The 16,668-nt window shown below is 46.5% G+C and overlaps 1 protein-coding gene across 3 annotated transcripts in view; it reads left to right on the plus strand.

Annotated features, from left to right (window-relative positions):
• SPTBN1 (spectrin beta, non-erythrocytic 1) overlaps positions 1 to 16,668 on the plus strand; it is a 503,123-nt gene that overhangs the window by 458,131 nt on the left and 28,324 nt on the right. For all 3 annotated transcript variants that reach the window (XM_078649481.1, XM_078649482.1, XM_078649483.1), the window contains one exon: positions 2,592 to 2,830. In XM_078649481.1, coding sequence (XP_078505607.1) covers positions 2,592 to 2,830 — 239 coding nt within the window. The remainder of the gene's footprint in view (positions 1 to 2,591; positions 2,831 to 16,668) is intronic.

Raw genomic sequence — 16,668 nt, forward strand, 5'->3', positions numbered from 1 at the left:
GTTCTATTTCGCCCTGTGGATTACTCTTCACTAAATATAACACTCCAAACCCTTATTTTTCTCCTCGCCATTGATTAGTAATTCATGGCAGCCTTTGAAAGAGGCCTTTACTCAAAAAGATTTTAAATCCATGCATCCTTTTTCTTTGCATGATGCCAAAGGCTACGCCGGTTTGTTTTTTCTCCATTTGGTCAGTGTGAAATGTTTCACTCTGGTTTTAAAACTGATTTTGGCATAATTTTAAAAGGTTCCCAGAGAAACTTCTTGAATGCCTTAATTAATGCAGGTGCAGCACTTCATCAGCCTCTTGTTGCCGTGCCTGCACACTTTCTACACTTCAGAAGACAATTAGAGCAGAGCACCAAGAACTTTCTTCCATTTGTTTTTGTTCCTGGTCCTGTGGGCCCTAACTGCAGCTAAACCTTAATCATGCTTCTCCTGCCATTGAGATGGTCATACGCCCCAGGTGATTTGTGTAACCCAAATTATTTTTCATTCATGCATCTTGGTGGCCTTTTTGCTCCAGGAGGGTTTAGAGTGTGGGAGGAAAGAAGGATCTGTGTATTTGTGAGCTGTCCTCAAAATCATGGACTGCATGGTATGAATTGATATTGAAGAACTGAGTCCCGTCTAGGCATGTTAAAGACATGTAGCTGCCTTTTGCTTTGGCTTGAGATCATAGACCTTTAAATGGAATTTAAGGGTGTCCTAAAATATTGAGGCAGCAGGCTAATACTCCATAATCGGGTAGCATCTGCCATGTTTTGTTACCAAGTGAAGCCAATATTTATTGAAATGGGGACAATGTGCAAAATTAATGCAGTTTTAATTTTTGTCCTAAGAAATTTTTTATTTTATATGACATATATTGTTTATGAAAGAGTTTGTCATGAATGACATGGCTTTTGCCTCATTGTGTTAAGCACTTGCCATGACATACTGATAGAGGCCGCTTTGGGGAAAGTGCAATTTTGTGCAATAAAAGACTCCATTGACTACAACCTGATCATCGTTGACCTGTCAAGGGAGTTATAAAAATGGAGTTTACAGTTTTAATTCTACCACCTTTTGGACAGTGTCATCCATATCAGTTTGGTTATAGAAGGCATTGATGAATAAGGCAAGTCAGAAGTTCTTTTTTCAGTGCAATAGGTAATCTATAGTTTATAGAGGAATTAAATTACTGTAAAATCCTTTACTTTGCCATTGACAAACTCCTGCTTATCCACATACAAATGGTGCAATATGTCTGTAACCTACTAAAGCGTTAAGCACTGTTGAGCTTTAGTAACTTTCTAATCCCACACACTAGTTTTGTAACCAATTGGCTGCAACACATAACACTGAGTTCTCAGTAGTGGTGCAGTGAATAAGGACTGGTTTCGAGTTTCCTTTCACAAGCTAAAGCCATTGGGATTCCAATTTTAATGATTTTTGGATTCATGGCTCCGAAGACGTCTTCAGCTTGACCAGTCAGAGCTGCTGGAAACCCGGCTGCTCGCTAAGCACTCTCGAGCACACATCAAGCAACACGATCCACAAAGCAAGTGATGGGCAAGGCCATGGTTTGTCTTTGGGGGTAAACTGTGTGGTGTTGCGTGACTGTGGTGGCTTTCCAATTCCTTTAACATAAATCAAATCCATTTAATAATGAAGCCTGAGACTGACTTTTGCAAATTTTGTTGTTTTCTCTGGTTTTCCTGTCTCTCCCTTTCCAAGATCCAAACTTCTAACTGGGAGTGGTGGAAGTGAAATGCATGATGTAATCTAGCTAATTTCTGCATGTTTTGATAATGTGGTGTCTGTGGGGGCAAAAAAAAACATTTACAGAAAAAAATGTGGAAAACATTTTTTTTTTAACGGTTGTACTGTTACTACTCGTGTACAGTTCTAATAGTGATCTATGGATCTGTTACACTCATGATGTCATTTGTTTTGTTTCCAATAGTGACATCCTGTAAATGTGTAAATGTTAAATGCAAAATGGCTGAGGTATAACAACCAGTACTTACTGCACTGTTGCAGAATTGTACAGTTGTATTAGGGAACACCCTTGCCAAACAAATTAATTGAACAACCACTACTCGATCTCTTGGATAGCAGTTCTTTCACTGACTAATGCCAAGGGGAGGAAAAGGGTATTGGGCAGTCTGTAGCAAGCAGAACCACCAAGTGGCCTTGCTCCCCCTAACTCGGTCCCCTGGCTTAGTGGAAAGCCACATAGAAGACCACCAGTAATAAAAGAACTACTCCCAGGTAGATCAAGTACGTGGAGAAAGGGTTTGTTTGGCAAAGGTGTCCACCCCTTTTTAAAAGATAAGCAATCAAAATCATACCCGTATTGAGTGAAGTACAGTAAAGCATACCTTGCTGGTTTTCTTCGGTATCCCTTATTCCTTTTCCTTGGGTACTAATCGAGCCCTTTCTTCTAATTACTTTTCCAAAACTCGGCTGGTTTACATGAGCTTTTACAGTACTTCGAGCTTCAATTATAAAACGTTACTACCCAGCCTGTTTGGTAAAACTAGTAATTAAAAAATCATTGACTTTTCTTTTTGGTGTTGTTAACGTCTGTACTTTACCATTTGTAGGTGTCCGAAAACATGGACGGTAACGAAATGGTCAATGGAGCATCAGAACAAAGATCCAGTTCAAAAGAATCAAGCCCAGTTCCTTCACCAACTTCAGATCGCAAATCCAAGACAATCATGCACGGTCAGTCTGCTGCAACCCTTCCAGCCAAAACCCAAGACTCCTCTCCTTCTCAAATGGAGGGCTTCCTTAATCGTAAACATGAGTGGGAAACACACAACAAGAAAGCATCAAACAGGTATAAAATCAGCGTCCTAAGCAAAACCAGTGTGTTGTTTTCAGGGAATAACTTTGTTATGCTAAGGCAGAAAGTTATTGCTTATTCATTAGTGCCATAAAACTTTGCATAAACCTTTCAGCACAGCTCAGACCTGCCAATTTTTCCAGAAACATTATTTATGGGGGTGTAGATGAAAATTCACAAAATAACCTTAGAAAAGAACTGTCAATATATTGGCTTCTGGATGCACATAGGTTACCCCAGATATGTCGACCACAAATGATAACGTAGGTCCATGATGGACTTTGATGTCATGAGCCACAAGCCGCAGCATAAGTTCCGGATTACCGACTACAGATTTATAGTTGAATGAAAGATGTTGTATATGTATCCTTGTTTATATATGTTCCATATCCTTGTTTATATATGTTCCAATTAATTTTCTGTTTCTGTACCCGAGCACAGTTAGTATGATATCTAATTGTGTCCAGGGTGATGTATACATAGGGAAGTTAAACGACATATGGCTTTCAGTCGATGATTGTGTTTAAGTATCAATCAAAAGTGCTCTCCCTCAATAAGAGTTTGTTTGCATGCTTCCGCATATTCATGTGGATGTCATCCCTTGGTGATCATGAATAGAAAAGCTTGGTCAATGCATGCTTTGTAGGTCTGCAAATGGGATTTCCGTTTTTGTGCACCTGGTTACCGTTATTTTTTGCCACCCTAGTAAGTCTGTGTCTATCCTGCTGTGGACTTGTTTGGCAGTGCAAGTGTAATGTGCTAAGTTGTCTGGATTGTGATGATTGCTTTCACATCACCCATTTCTTTACCTGTGACATTGTTGATCGCTCTGTGATGGGATAGGCCATTAGGACAGTATTCTCCAAGCTTGAGGGGGGGAGGAGGGGTACACCATGGAATGAGGAAGATACAGTATTGTGTTTAAAGCTCGAAGTGGGATGGTGCATGCAAGAATAGGGGTGTGAGTGTGGATTTGAGCACGGCAGCTACCCATACATCCACTTTCAAAATAACATCTTTGGAAATCCTACCATCGATCATATATTTGCACGAGTAAGCTAGTAAGCTGTGTTCTGATGGATACATCTGCCAGTGGATTTCTCACCTTGTGAATTTCCCCTGTGCCAGCAGCATTCGGAAATTCTTTTATGCTCTCCACGCCGACGAGGACAACGTCACAGAAGCCCGGCTTCGCTCGCGATTCCGCTGACGTCACTGGAGCGATAAGAGAGCCTCGTCGGCTTGATGACGTCAGTTCCCTTTTTTCCACGCCGTCGACGCTAGCGGTTTTTCTAGGACTCTCCGTTGTTACGCTTGTTACTTTGTGTTTCTGGCTGTGTTTCTGTACTACTTCTTGTTTCCTTTTAAGGAGGAAGTCCGGGTTCAAACCTTGCAGGGAGTGCAGAGGACATATGTCCATTACTGACCCACACGAGGACTGTGTTTGGTGTTTATCGTCCTATCACGACGTCGAGGGATGTGCTTGCTGCAGGAAAATTAATCCGAAGGCACTGAAAGAGAGGGAAGTGAAGCTCTTCATGGCGAAGATGAGAAAGGAAAAAAGAGGTAGGAGAAGGTCGAGGTTGGGCTCCAGGTCGAGGTCGGGCTCAAAGTCGACGTAGGGGCATGCTTCGAAGGCTAAGAAGCATAAGAAGAAGAAGAGGCGTTCATCAAGACGCCATTCTGATAATGAAGCCACCCCGAGGTCGACCTCTCCATCTCGACGCCGCCGTAAGGACTTCGTGTCCCCTTCTCCCTCGAATCCAACTTCTCCTGAAAAATCGGCTTCACCTGCAGCTTCTCCACCCTGATCTCCGACGCCGGTTCCCTCACCGACTTCGGTTCATTCTCCGGTTCCAGAAGAAGGGATTCCTGTGCCGGATGAGCAGGCGATTCCATTGGTTCCGCTGTCGGCGCTGGCTGGCCAGAACACGATAACGCCTGCCTCAGATTCAGTCCCGGGGACCTATCCTCCTTTTCCAGGTCCGGGTCAAGATCCGTCGCATTATCTCAATGCTATGTACGGAGTTTTCAACAGGGCTATGTACCCCTCTTGTGCACCTTCGGGTCCCATGGGTCATTAGCTTTTAATTTGGGGGTTCCTCAGGCCTATGCCCAGGCCCCTTCCATGCCTTTTCTTCCAGCAGCGCCGCCTTGGCATTTCCTGGCGCCGAGGACATAGACGCCACTTCCATCTTCTCCGGCGCATTGTATTCGACCTCGTTCGACGCAGGCGGCACCTTCTGATCCGTGCACGATGCCGGCTCCGAATCCGACGGAGTCGGTCTTGGCTCCATCGACGCCTGCACCTAGAATAAGATCCAGGAGAGAAGCCCAGAGGGTTATAAAAGAAAAGAGGTATCAGTTGGAGGAGATGGAGGAAGGTGAGGTTCAGATGAATATTTTGCTGAGTTAAGTGAAGCAGTGGCCTTGATATCTCTCCAGAGTGGGAACCTTCGCCTGCCTCTGATACTCCTTCCAAGGATGGGGTTCCATATCACACAGTGATCAAAAAGGCAGCAGAATTTTTGGATCTTCAGCTTCCCGCTACTGAGTTTAAGTCGAACATTTTAACAGAAGTTCTTCATTCACCTTCTTCTGTAATTGAACCTCTACTGCCATTCAATGAGGCAATCACTGACCCTGTGATGGAAGTTTGGCACAAGCCTTTTTCAGCTCCTGCAGTTTCCAAAACCATTGCACGGAGATACAGGGTGGCTCCAGGGGATCCTGACTTTTTATCTTCCCATCCTTCTCCTGAGAGCCTTGTTGTTCAGGGTGCCTGTTCGAAAAGATCTTCAGGTGCATTTCCACAAGTTCTGTCGGACAGGGAGTCGAAGAAACTTGACCAATCTGCCAAGAAAGTATTCTCTTTAGCAAGCATGTCACTAAAGTCAACTAATGCCACCTGTCTTATGGGCAGATATATCCATGCTTTAATGGATTTGGCTAAACAACTCGCACCTAAGTTGTCTGAGGAGGATAGAAAGAATTTTGAGGAAGTGTTACATGACACTCTGGCGGCTGCACGTTAGGTGATACAAAGTGGATTAGACACTGCTGACTCTGTCACCAGAATCATGGGATCTTCTGTGACTACAAGAAGGAGTGCATGGCTGAAGTCCTCGGAGTTCTCGGCTGATGTTCAAGCTATGCTTTTAGACCTACCGTTTGATGTTTCAGGACTTTTTGGGAAAAAGGCGGATGCTGCTTTAGAGAGATTTAAAAACAGCATGGCAACAGCCAAATCTCTTGGTCTTCAAGCTCAAACTAGAGGCTCGTCCTTCAGGAGATAGAGGATTTGGGAGGTCGTCTTTTCGAACGTATAGACATACCTCAACAGCAGCAACAAAACACCTTGTACAAATCCTACAGGAGCAAAAACAGAGGTCGCTCACGAGGCCGTCAGCCCTCCTCCTCCTCCTCCTCTTCCTCTACCTCCCCCCCTCTTACCACAGTGAAGCAGCCCTAGATCCACCATTCTGGATCATGTTGGTCCTGTGGGGGGTCGGCTTACTCACTTTCGGCAAGATTGGGAATTGGTCACTACAGACCTTTGGGTTCTCAATCTTGTGGAGAATGGGTATGCCCTTCCCTGTCGGGAATTCCCTCCAAATTACCCTCCTTGCCAAGGGGTTTGCTCGGAGGACCACCTTCTTCTCCTGCAGGAGGAAGTCTTAACATTATTGAAAAAAGGTGCGATAGAAGTGGTTCCAGAGCGGGAGAGGGGTCAGGGATGCTACTTCCGGTATTTCTTGATACCCAAGAAGGATGGCAGGTTACGTCCAATCCTGGATCTCAGGATCTTGAACCTTTTTCTGAAGCAAGAAAAGCTCAAGATGCTCACCCTTGCGCAGGTTCTTCAGGCGCTGCAGCAAGAGGACTGGATGGTGTCGATCGACTTGCAGGATGCGTATTTTAATATCCCGATCCGGAGGTCACACAGGAAGTATCTCCTTTTCACTGTGGGGTCGCAACATTATCAGTTTGCGGTTCTCCTGTTTGGACTTACCTCTGCACCTCGAGTCTTCACCAAGGTGATGGAAGTGATGGCAGCCCATCTCAGAAGATCGGGGATTCCAGTTTTCCCCATCTGGACGACTGGCTGCTCAAAGCAGAGTCGCCAGAGAAGGTGCTTCATCATCTGCAGGTGACAACTTAGCTGTTGTACAAATTGGGTTTTTCGATAAACGTGCCCAAGTCGCACCTGGTGCCCTCTCAGTGCAACCTGTTCATAGGGGCGGTACTGTACACTACTGTCTGTCGAGCATTCCCTCCTCCACAAAGGATTCTCGACATTCAGGAAATTATTCTCTTGTTTTACAATTGAGCGGTCGTTCCAGTCCTGAAGGTCCTTCGCCTGCTTGGTCTGTTCGCTTCCTGCATTCTGTTGGTCAACCATGCACGCTGGCACATGAGGGCGCTCCAGTGGTGCCTCCGCAGGCAGTGGTATCAACACAACGGAGATCTCAAGGAATCGATCAGGATCTCCAGAGAAGCTGCTGCGGATCTGTCTTGGAGGAGCGTGGACGGCAATCTGTTTCAAGGAAAGCCCTTCCATCTTCCTCCATCGGTGGCCAGAGTAATAATGGATGCATCCACTTTAGGGTGGGGTGCTCATCTGGGGGACTTGGAGATCAAAGGCCTTTGGTCTCCAGAGGAAAGGTTGCTTCACATCAACCTTCTAGAGTTGCGGGCAATACGTTTGGTGCTCAAGGCCTTCCTCCCTTCCCTTCGCGGTCAGTCGGTTCAAGTCCTGACGGACAACACTACAGCGATGTGGTATGTCAACAAGCAGGGAGGAGTGGGGTTGCATTGTCTCTGCAGAGAGGTTCTGCGTCTCTGGTCCTGTGTTCAGGACCATCAGATTTGTCTGTTGGCAAATCATTTGGCCAGAGTTCTGAACGTGCGTGCGGACAGTCTCAGTCGGCAATTCTCTGCTGACCACGAGTGGAGGCTTCATTTGGAGGTGGTTCGTCACGTCTTTCGGACGTGGGGAACTTCTCAGGTGGACCTGTTTGCCACTCACGAGAATGCTCACTGCCCGTTATTCTGCAGTCTCCAGTATCCGATGCGGGGAGCTTTGGGGACGCGTTTCAGTTGAGTTGGGCTCACAACTCCTTTATACGCTTCCTCCTATACCCTTGATTCCTCGGGTTCTGAGGAAGATTCGCCAAGACCGGGCCCAAGTCATATTGATCGCCCCAGATTGGCCAAGAAGGGTGTGGTACACAGTTCTCTTCCAGGGGATACTCATTAATAGTCATAAGCACTGAATAGTCATAAGCACTGAATTATCTCCGCCCATGAGCGGGAACCCGGAACACATAAACAAAATACATATATATGTGTAAATATATCAAAAAGTACATAGTACTAAACTAATTATACACATATACATGTATAATAACCATAATATGCAGCCTAACACATATACATAGGCTAATAAAGCCAAACTTACACACGTTCTGTAGCATGAAAATATGCTATATATAAATGCAATAAACAGGCATGAGCCTAAAATGCATTTCATAACCATGAAAACCTTTTATTTTCATCAAAGAACCTGTTGTAAACAGTTATTAGCCTAAAAGGCTGCATATGAAAAAATGTCTGTGTACAGAAAATCAGACTGGCACCCTGCCTTTAAGGCCCCAGAGAATCTGCACACTTTGCCTTTAAGGCCTCCCGGAGAACTCTGCTCCCATCATGCCCCACAGGTGACAGTTAGGTCAGTTCTTTTTTCCGGCTTGTTCTGTGAGGAACCTGGAACTTGAGCTCAGCTAATTTTTGGCAGTTTTTCTGTCAGAAGTTGGTATTTTCTTGTCTTTTTTGACAATTTACTACTCTAGTGGTGGTTTAATACCTTTTTCTGACTAAACTGTTGGTGTTTTTTAGTCAGAATGCCACCTTTATTTTACAAATGTCCTTCCTGTGGGAAGAAGATGTCAAAAACGGACCCACACTCTTTGTGTGGTTTGTCTTCCAGCTTCTCATAAGGTGGAAGAGTGTTCTCACTGCCTCAACCTTTCTAATAGGACTTTAAGAGAAAGGGAGAAAATGAGGTTGCTGGGCCTTCTGGAGAGAGAAAGCCGTGGTGAGAAGGGCTCCAAGAGCTTGTTGTCATCTGCTAAGCCATATTCTCAACCCAAACGTCGAAGAACAGCTTCTCCTGAAGGTAGAACTAAGAAACATCGACTCCAGGGAGCGTCGCCGTCAAAAAAGGTGCGCTCAGCGTCGAGATCCAGATCGCCGTCAGCCTTGTCGGCGTCGAAGAAGGCTCCATCGACGTCGAGGACGTCGCCGGTGAGGCAAGGTTCAGCGTCTCGACAGTCGCCGTCGAAATCTCTTTCGACGTCGAGACATCTGGTGTCGATTGCAGTAAGGACGACGTTGGGGGTGCAAGGTTCGACGTCGAAGGATCGTAAGGGATCGACGTCGAGGGAAGAGAGGCGCCCGACTTCGAAGGATCGAGTGTCGATGTCGAAGGATCCAGTGTCGACGTCGAGAGAGAGTCATCGGTCGACGTCGAAGGGGAGACGACGGTCGAGGGAGAGACGTACGTCGTCGTCAAGAAAAAGGTCGACGTCGAGAGGCGAAAGAAGATCGACGTCGAAGAATTCGACGTCGAGACCTAAAAAGAACAGAAGGTCGAGGTCTCCATCGCGACGTAGGTCGACGTCGAAACATGCTTCGGGCTCGAAGCATGGAGTGTCAAAGTCTAGGTCTCCCCCACCTGATGAAAGGTCGGTTTCGAGACTATGAAGACCAGCCTCTCGGACCTCACTTAGGTCTTTGTCGAGGTCAGAAATAAGTCCACAACCTTTAGTGGCGTCTTCACCGCAGGGTCAGCAAAAAGACAGGTCTGCGGCGGGTCAAGAGACAGCGCACCAGGACTCTTCTGTGGTGGCGCATTCTGGCTCAACCTCAGGGCAGGTGTCGGATGACAGACAATTGGTGCCCAGACGACGGACTCCATCTGGCTCATCGAAATCTGAGCAGAGTGTAGTCTCCAGAGCCTCCAAGTGTTCAGCAGGGCTGCATATTGTGCAGGTTTCACCTGAGGCTTCACCTGAGCGTGCAGAGCGGCCTCTTAACATGTCATCGAGGTGGCTGGAAAGCCTGAGACATTGGAAGATGCGTCCAGATGCAGGACTGATGGGGATGAGGGCTCCGGTCCCTCAGACGGAGCTGCATAGAAGATCATGCTCGAAATCCCGAGTGAGAGAGCGTAGGAGGCAGTGATCGGCAACTCCTCAGAGACGGCGTAGAACCCATTCACCATCTTCTACGTCATCTGCGTCCTCTTCAAGGTCTTCATATAGAGACTATTCTCCCACTATATCATCTACTCCACCTTCCAGAGTGTCTCCCGTAGATGATTTGAGCACATTTAATGATGTACTATGTCGTGGGTGCGAATAAGTTCAACATCAAGATGGCAGTTCCCCAAGTGACATCGTCAGTCATCTTTGAAACCCTACATCACAAGACGTCTGGCAGACCTCTTCTGCCGTTAGTGCCCGGTTTGATAGAACCAGCAATGAGAACATTCTGGACTCCGGCCACGGTGGGTTCAGGTCCTTCTAGGATTGCAAAAAAGTACAAGGCTCCAGAAGAAGATCCACTATTTTTGCGCTCTGACCCACCTCCAGACTCACTTATTGTGGCGGCAGTCAGAAAAGCGCATTCTGCAGCATCTACCTCTTCTGCTCCACCTGAAAAGGATAGCAAGAGTATGGATTCCTTGGGGCGAAGAATGGCTAACACCTCGGGGTCGGTCATGAGAGTGGCCAGTGCTGCAGCCTTACTGGGCCGCTATGATCGTCTACTATGGGACTCGGTGGCTCGTTTTGCGGATAAACTCCCTAAGGAAGATCAAAAGGATTTCCTGGAGGTTGTGGAAGAAGGCGGACTGGTGGCTAACCAGAGCATTAGCGCGGCTGCTGATTCGGCGGATCTGGCAGCGCATGGCTATGCGCACGGTATTTGTGCTAGGCGTTCAGCTTGGCTGCGCCTTACTGGGCTAAAGCCTGAGACCGAGAGGAAAATAGTGAATTTACCGTTCAATGGTTCGACTCCGTTTGGATCTTATGCTGACGATGAGATGTCCAAGATGAAAGTGGAGTTGGACACTCTTAAGGCCATAGGTCTTAAAAAAAGAAAGAATTTAAACGTCGGGGTAATTTTCGTCCCTTTTGACAAGAGATCTTTCCAGCAGAGGAGCCAACAGACGAATTGGTCCTCGTAAAACCAAGGCCAGAATCAACAGAGGTCGCAATTCCAACAGCGGCGAGCTGGGCGAGGCAGAGGAAATGGAAATAGGCAGCAGTCATCCGCTACCAAACAGCCTCAAAAACAATGAATGGAGGCTTCCTCCACAACTGTGTGCCACTCCGGTTGGAGGAAGTATTGTGTGGTTTCTGGACGAGTGGAAACAGATCACAAAGGACAGATGGGTGATGGGTATCATTCAGAATGGGTACCTTTTGAGATTCAAGAAGCCACCTCCTGTCATGCGTCCTCTAAAGATGTTACAGTGGAATGTAAAACGTTTACAACAGGAAGCGAACATCCTTCTGAAGAAGAAGGCCATAGAACTAGTTCCATCTCAGCAGAGATATCAAGGCCTGTACTCTCGATTTTTTTCTCGTAAAGAAAAAAGGTCCAGTTACGGAGTTCAGACCCATTCTGGATTTGAGACTGTTGAACAGATTCATTCTAAAGGAGAGGTTTCGAATGCTAGCTCTTCACCAGATTTTCCCCCAGTTACATCAGGGGGATTGGATGTGCTCCATCGATCTGAAGGATGCTTATTTTCATATTCCGGTATCCAGAAAACATCGCAAGTTTCTCAGATTTCAAGTAGCTGCTCATCACTATCAGTAGGCAGTACTCCCATTCGGCCTGAGATCAGCTCCCAGAACATTTTCCAAATGTATGGCGGTAGTTGCGGCTTGTCTTCGAAAGAGACGGATTTTCATATATCCGTACTTAGACGACTGGCTTCTGAAGAGTTCATCCCCATCTCTACTGGAAGAACATCTATCGATATGCCTCTACCTCATGTGCAAGTTGGGTCTTCAAGTCAATTACAAGAAGTCCATAATGAACCCCACCCAGAAGATCCACTACCTGGGTGCTCAACTGGACACGGAAATAGAAAACGTGTGTCCTTCAGAGGAGAGGCGGTTATCCATCAAGGCGAAGTGTATTCTTCTCCTTCAGTCTGCACAAACCCGACAGTTCGGCAAGTGTCCTCTCTCCTAGGGTCCATGGCATCGTGCATCTTCATCTTTCCGAACGCACGTTTGCATATGCGTCCTCTACAACGGTGTCTGGAAGATCAGTGGAAGCAGAGGACGGGATGCTGGGAGGATCAAATTCATCTCCAACAGTCTGCAAGAGATTCCATCCGGTGGTGGATGAAGAAGACACACTTGATGAAGGGAGTTCCTTTTCATCAGGACCCACCAACGCAGACTCTGATCACAGACGCCTCTCTCCAAGGTTGGGGGGCGCATATGGGCCCTCTGCAGGTACAAGGGCTATGGTCAGACTTCGAGAAAGGATATCACATCAATCTACTCGAACTCAGAGCGGTCCATCTTGCTCTCAAGTCTCTGGCTCCATCTCTACAGACTCGGTCCCTCCTGGTGCAAACAGACAATACAACCACAATGTATTACTTAAACAAGCAGGGGGGTACCAGGTCCAGGACTCTGTCCATAGAAGCCCAGACCATCTGGCATTGGTTGCTAGCACGAGACCTGTCCATAACAGCGGTTCATCTGCCAGGGATTCTCAACTCACAGGCGGACGACCTCAGCAGAGACTTCGTCGAGGCACACGACTGGGTTCTCAACGAGGACGTCGCGCACAGCATTTTCCAAGCTTGGGGAACACCAGACATTGATCTGTTCGCAGACGCGGCAAACACAAAATGCCCCGTCTTCGCGTACAGGTTCTCCCAGAGAGGGTCTCAAGGGAATGCCCTTTTGATAGACTGGTGTCACAACATGCTGTACGTCTTTCCACCGACACCGTTGATACCGGCAGTGATCAACCAGATGTACAAGACCGACTCCAGAATGATACTGATTTGCCCAGAGTGGCCACGCCAGTGGTGGTTCCCAGATCTCCTCCAGTTGTCAGAAGTGCCACACAGGAGATTGCCTTGTCGCCCGGATCTTCTGTCCAAACAGGAGGGGCGAGTGTTTCATCCCAATCTGCCCTCCCTGCGCTTGGCAGCATGGCTCCTGAAGTCATCCAGTACGGGCACTTGCAGCTGAATCCGGAGTGTATGAACATCCTTAAGGAGGCAAAGCGGCCTTCTACAAGACAATCCTATGGATTTAAGTGGAAACGCTTTTACCTTTGGTGTCAGAGTAAGGGTCTTGACCCTATTCATGGTCAAGAACAGGTGATCTTACCTTATCTGATTTACCTTGCTGAATCTGGTTTGCAGTTTAATTCCATCAAAGTCCATCTTGCTGCAATAACTGCTTATAGAAAATCGCCAACACAGATATCTTTCTTTCGGATGCCTGTGGTGAAGGATTTTTTTGGAAGGTTTAAGATAGGTGTATCCTCCAGTCAGGTCTCCTTCTCCAACTTGGGAGCTTAATGTGGTGTTGACCAAGTTAATGGGTCCTCCCTTTGAACCCATACATAAAGCGTCTTTAAAACACTTATCTTGGAAAGTAGCGTTCCTGGTGGCCATCACTTCTGCTCGTAGGGTGAGCGAAATTCAGGCTCTGTGTTGCAAGGAACCGTACACTATTTTTCATGGAAACAGAGTGGTGCTCAGAACTCATCCTGCTTTCCTGCCTAAGGTGGTGTCGGATTTTCATATTAATCAAACCATAACATTGCCTACTTTCTTCCCAAACCCTTCGAGCCCGGCTGAACGGGCTCTACATTCGTTAGATCTGAAAAGGGTCTAGAAATTTTACTTAAACAGAACAAAGTCTTTGAGGCACACGGACCGTCTGTTTGTGAACTATGGTCCTACAAATACTGGTTTGGCAGCGTCCAAGAGGTCCATTTCTAGATGGATAGTGTCATGTATCCTACTGGCTTATCAGCTAGCCCACAAGTCTTTATCAGGTAGACCTAGGGCGCATTCTACGAGGGGGAAAGCTTCCACCACAGCTCTCCTTAGGAATGTGGCTATGCAGAGATATGTAAAGCAGCTACTTGGCGTTCAGTGCATACGTTTACACGCCATTACTGTCTAGATTCTGATGCGCAGGTTGATGCACAAGTGGGACAAGTATCCCTCAGAAATTTGTTTGCTAATTCTAGCTGAACACTATGGTTTAAAAGTGTGGCTATGCACTTATCTGTTTGCCCGCTTATGGTGGGTATGAGCTTGCTACTCTATTCAGTGCTTATGACTATTAATGAGTATCCCCTGGAAGAGAAGGATTAGTTACTTACCTGTAATCCTAGTTCTCTTCCAGGGGTATACTCATTAAAGTCATAAGCACCCTCCCGCCTCCCCGGGCGAGCAGTAGCATTGAGGTTTTTCAATATGTATTATGAAGTTTTTAAGTGCAGATTCCTGCTAAAGTTTACTGTACCGTACAAAATAACTGACCTAACTGTCACCTGTGGGGCATGATGGGAGCAGAGTTCTCCTGGAGGCCTTAAAGGCAAAGTGCTGATTCTCTGGGGCCTTAAAGGCAAGGGTGCCAGTCTGATTTTCTGTACACAGACATTTTTTCATATGCAGCCTTTTAGGCTAATAACTGTTTATAACAGGTTCTTTGATGAAAATAAAAGGTTTTCATGGTTATGAAATGCATTTTAGGCTCATGCCTGTTTATTGCATTTATATATAGCATATTTTCATGCTACAGAACGTGTGTAAGTTTGGCTTTATTAGCCTATGTATATATGTTAGGCTGCATATTATGGTTATTATACATGTATATGTGTATAATTAGTTTAGTACTATGTACTTTTTGATATATTTACACATATATATGTATTTTGTTTGTGTTCCGGGTTCCCGCTCATGGGCGGAGATAATTCAGTGCTTATGACTATACAGTGCTTATGACTTTAATGAGTATACCCCTGGAAGAGAACTAGGATTACAGGTAAGTAACTAATCCATCTTCTCCACCTCTCCCCGTGCCCTCCGCTCCGTCTCCCTCTCAGGGCAGACCTCCTCTCGCAGTCGCAGGGGCAGGTTCTACACCCCCACCTCCTGAGCTTACACCTTCATGCCTGGAGATTGAACGAGGCAATCTGAATTCTTTCTGTCTCCCGCCTGACGTGGTGGATGTGATTCTTTCGGCCAGACGACACTCCACCAACTCTATTAATTCCTATAGGTGGTCCAAATTTGTCTCCTGGTGTCGAGAGAAGTCCATTGACCCCTTAAGGGCTCGTTTATCCAACATCCTTCAGTTTGCTCTTTCTTTAGCCCGTCTGGATTTTGCCGTGCCTACTGTGAAGGGCTATTTATCGTCTTTGTCGGCGTTCCTTTGCTTTTCGGATGAGCCGTCCTTGTTTAAATCGGCTATTGTGTAATGATTCGTTAACCTCATGGCTGCTTGAGATATTCCTCTCCTGTGCTGGACAATAATAGGAATGGGTGTGGTCATGACGAGCTCGGCTCGTCAGGAGCACACGAGCACCGTGCATCATGACAAGCTGAGCTCATCATGAGCACGGAAGGGGTTTAGGGCCTTACCAACAAATATCCGCCCACTCCATTTATTGTGCCTCAATGGGACTTAAATCTTGTCTTAACCTACTTGATGGGTTCTCCTTTTGAGCCTTTACACAAGTGTCCCTTGAGACTATTGTCTTTAAAAACTGTATTTCTTGTTGCCTTTACCTCGGCAAGGAGGGTATGTGAGCTCTGAGCTCAAAACCCCCATTCATGACTATTCATGCTCATAGAATGGTTCTTAGGACCAGGGCTGATTTTCTGCCTAAGGTGGTAACTCCCCTCTATCTGGTACAGTCCATTACCCTTCCTTCCTTCCATCTATCCTCCCCTCACCCTTCCAAGGAGGAGGAGCTGCTTCACCGCCTGGACCCTAAGAGGGCGGTGAGTTTTTACCTCGATAGGACTAAAGACTATCGTGTGGATAACCAGCTCTTTGTGGGTTTTGCTGGCTGCAGGAAAGGGAGAGCGGTGCACAGGCGCACCCTTTCAAGATGGATTATCTTGTGCATCAAGATCTGTTACTCTTTGGCCGGTTAGGAACCTCCAGAGGGTATTAGAGCTCACTCTACTAGAGCAAAGTCTTCAACATCTGCTTTGTCTAGAGGTGTTCCTGTAGAGGACATTTGTAAAGTGGCAACTTGGGCCTCCCTCCACACCTTCGCGAAGCATTACTGCTTAGATTCCGAGGTGAGGAGGGATGGTCACTTTGTCCTACAGGACTTTTTGGTATAGAAAGGTGGACACCCTCCTCCGGGAGTGGGGACTGCTGTGGGACTCTATTCACTAGGTGAGGAATCCACTGGCAGATGTATTCTTCATAAGAAGAAGTTACTTACCTTCGGTAAGGCTTTTTCTGGTGGATACAGTATCTGCCTGTGGATTCCTCACTGACCCACCCGCCTCCCCATTGTCCATCCTTGTATACCTACAATGTTGATATTGTTTAATTGTACTTTCAATGGAAGTGTTTTTCTGAATTGTTTTTACACTGTGTGTATTGTTTCAAATCCTGTGTACTATGTATACTGTACATATTGGTGTTGGTCCGTCCGTGTGCCTCGAAGGCACGGGAAAAAAGGGCGGAACTGATGTCATCACGCCAACGAGGCTCTCTTATGGCTCTAGTGACGTCAGCAGAGTCGCG

The sequence above is a fragment of the Lissotriton helveticus genome, chromosome 6, assembly GCF_964261635.1.
Source record: "Lissotriton helveticus chromosome 6, aLisHel1.1, whole genome shotgun sequence".
In the NCBI taxonomy this organism is placed as follows: domain Eukaryota; kingdom Metazoa; phylum Chordata; class Amphibia; order Caudata; family Salamandridae; genus Lissotriton; species Lissotriton helveticus.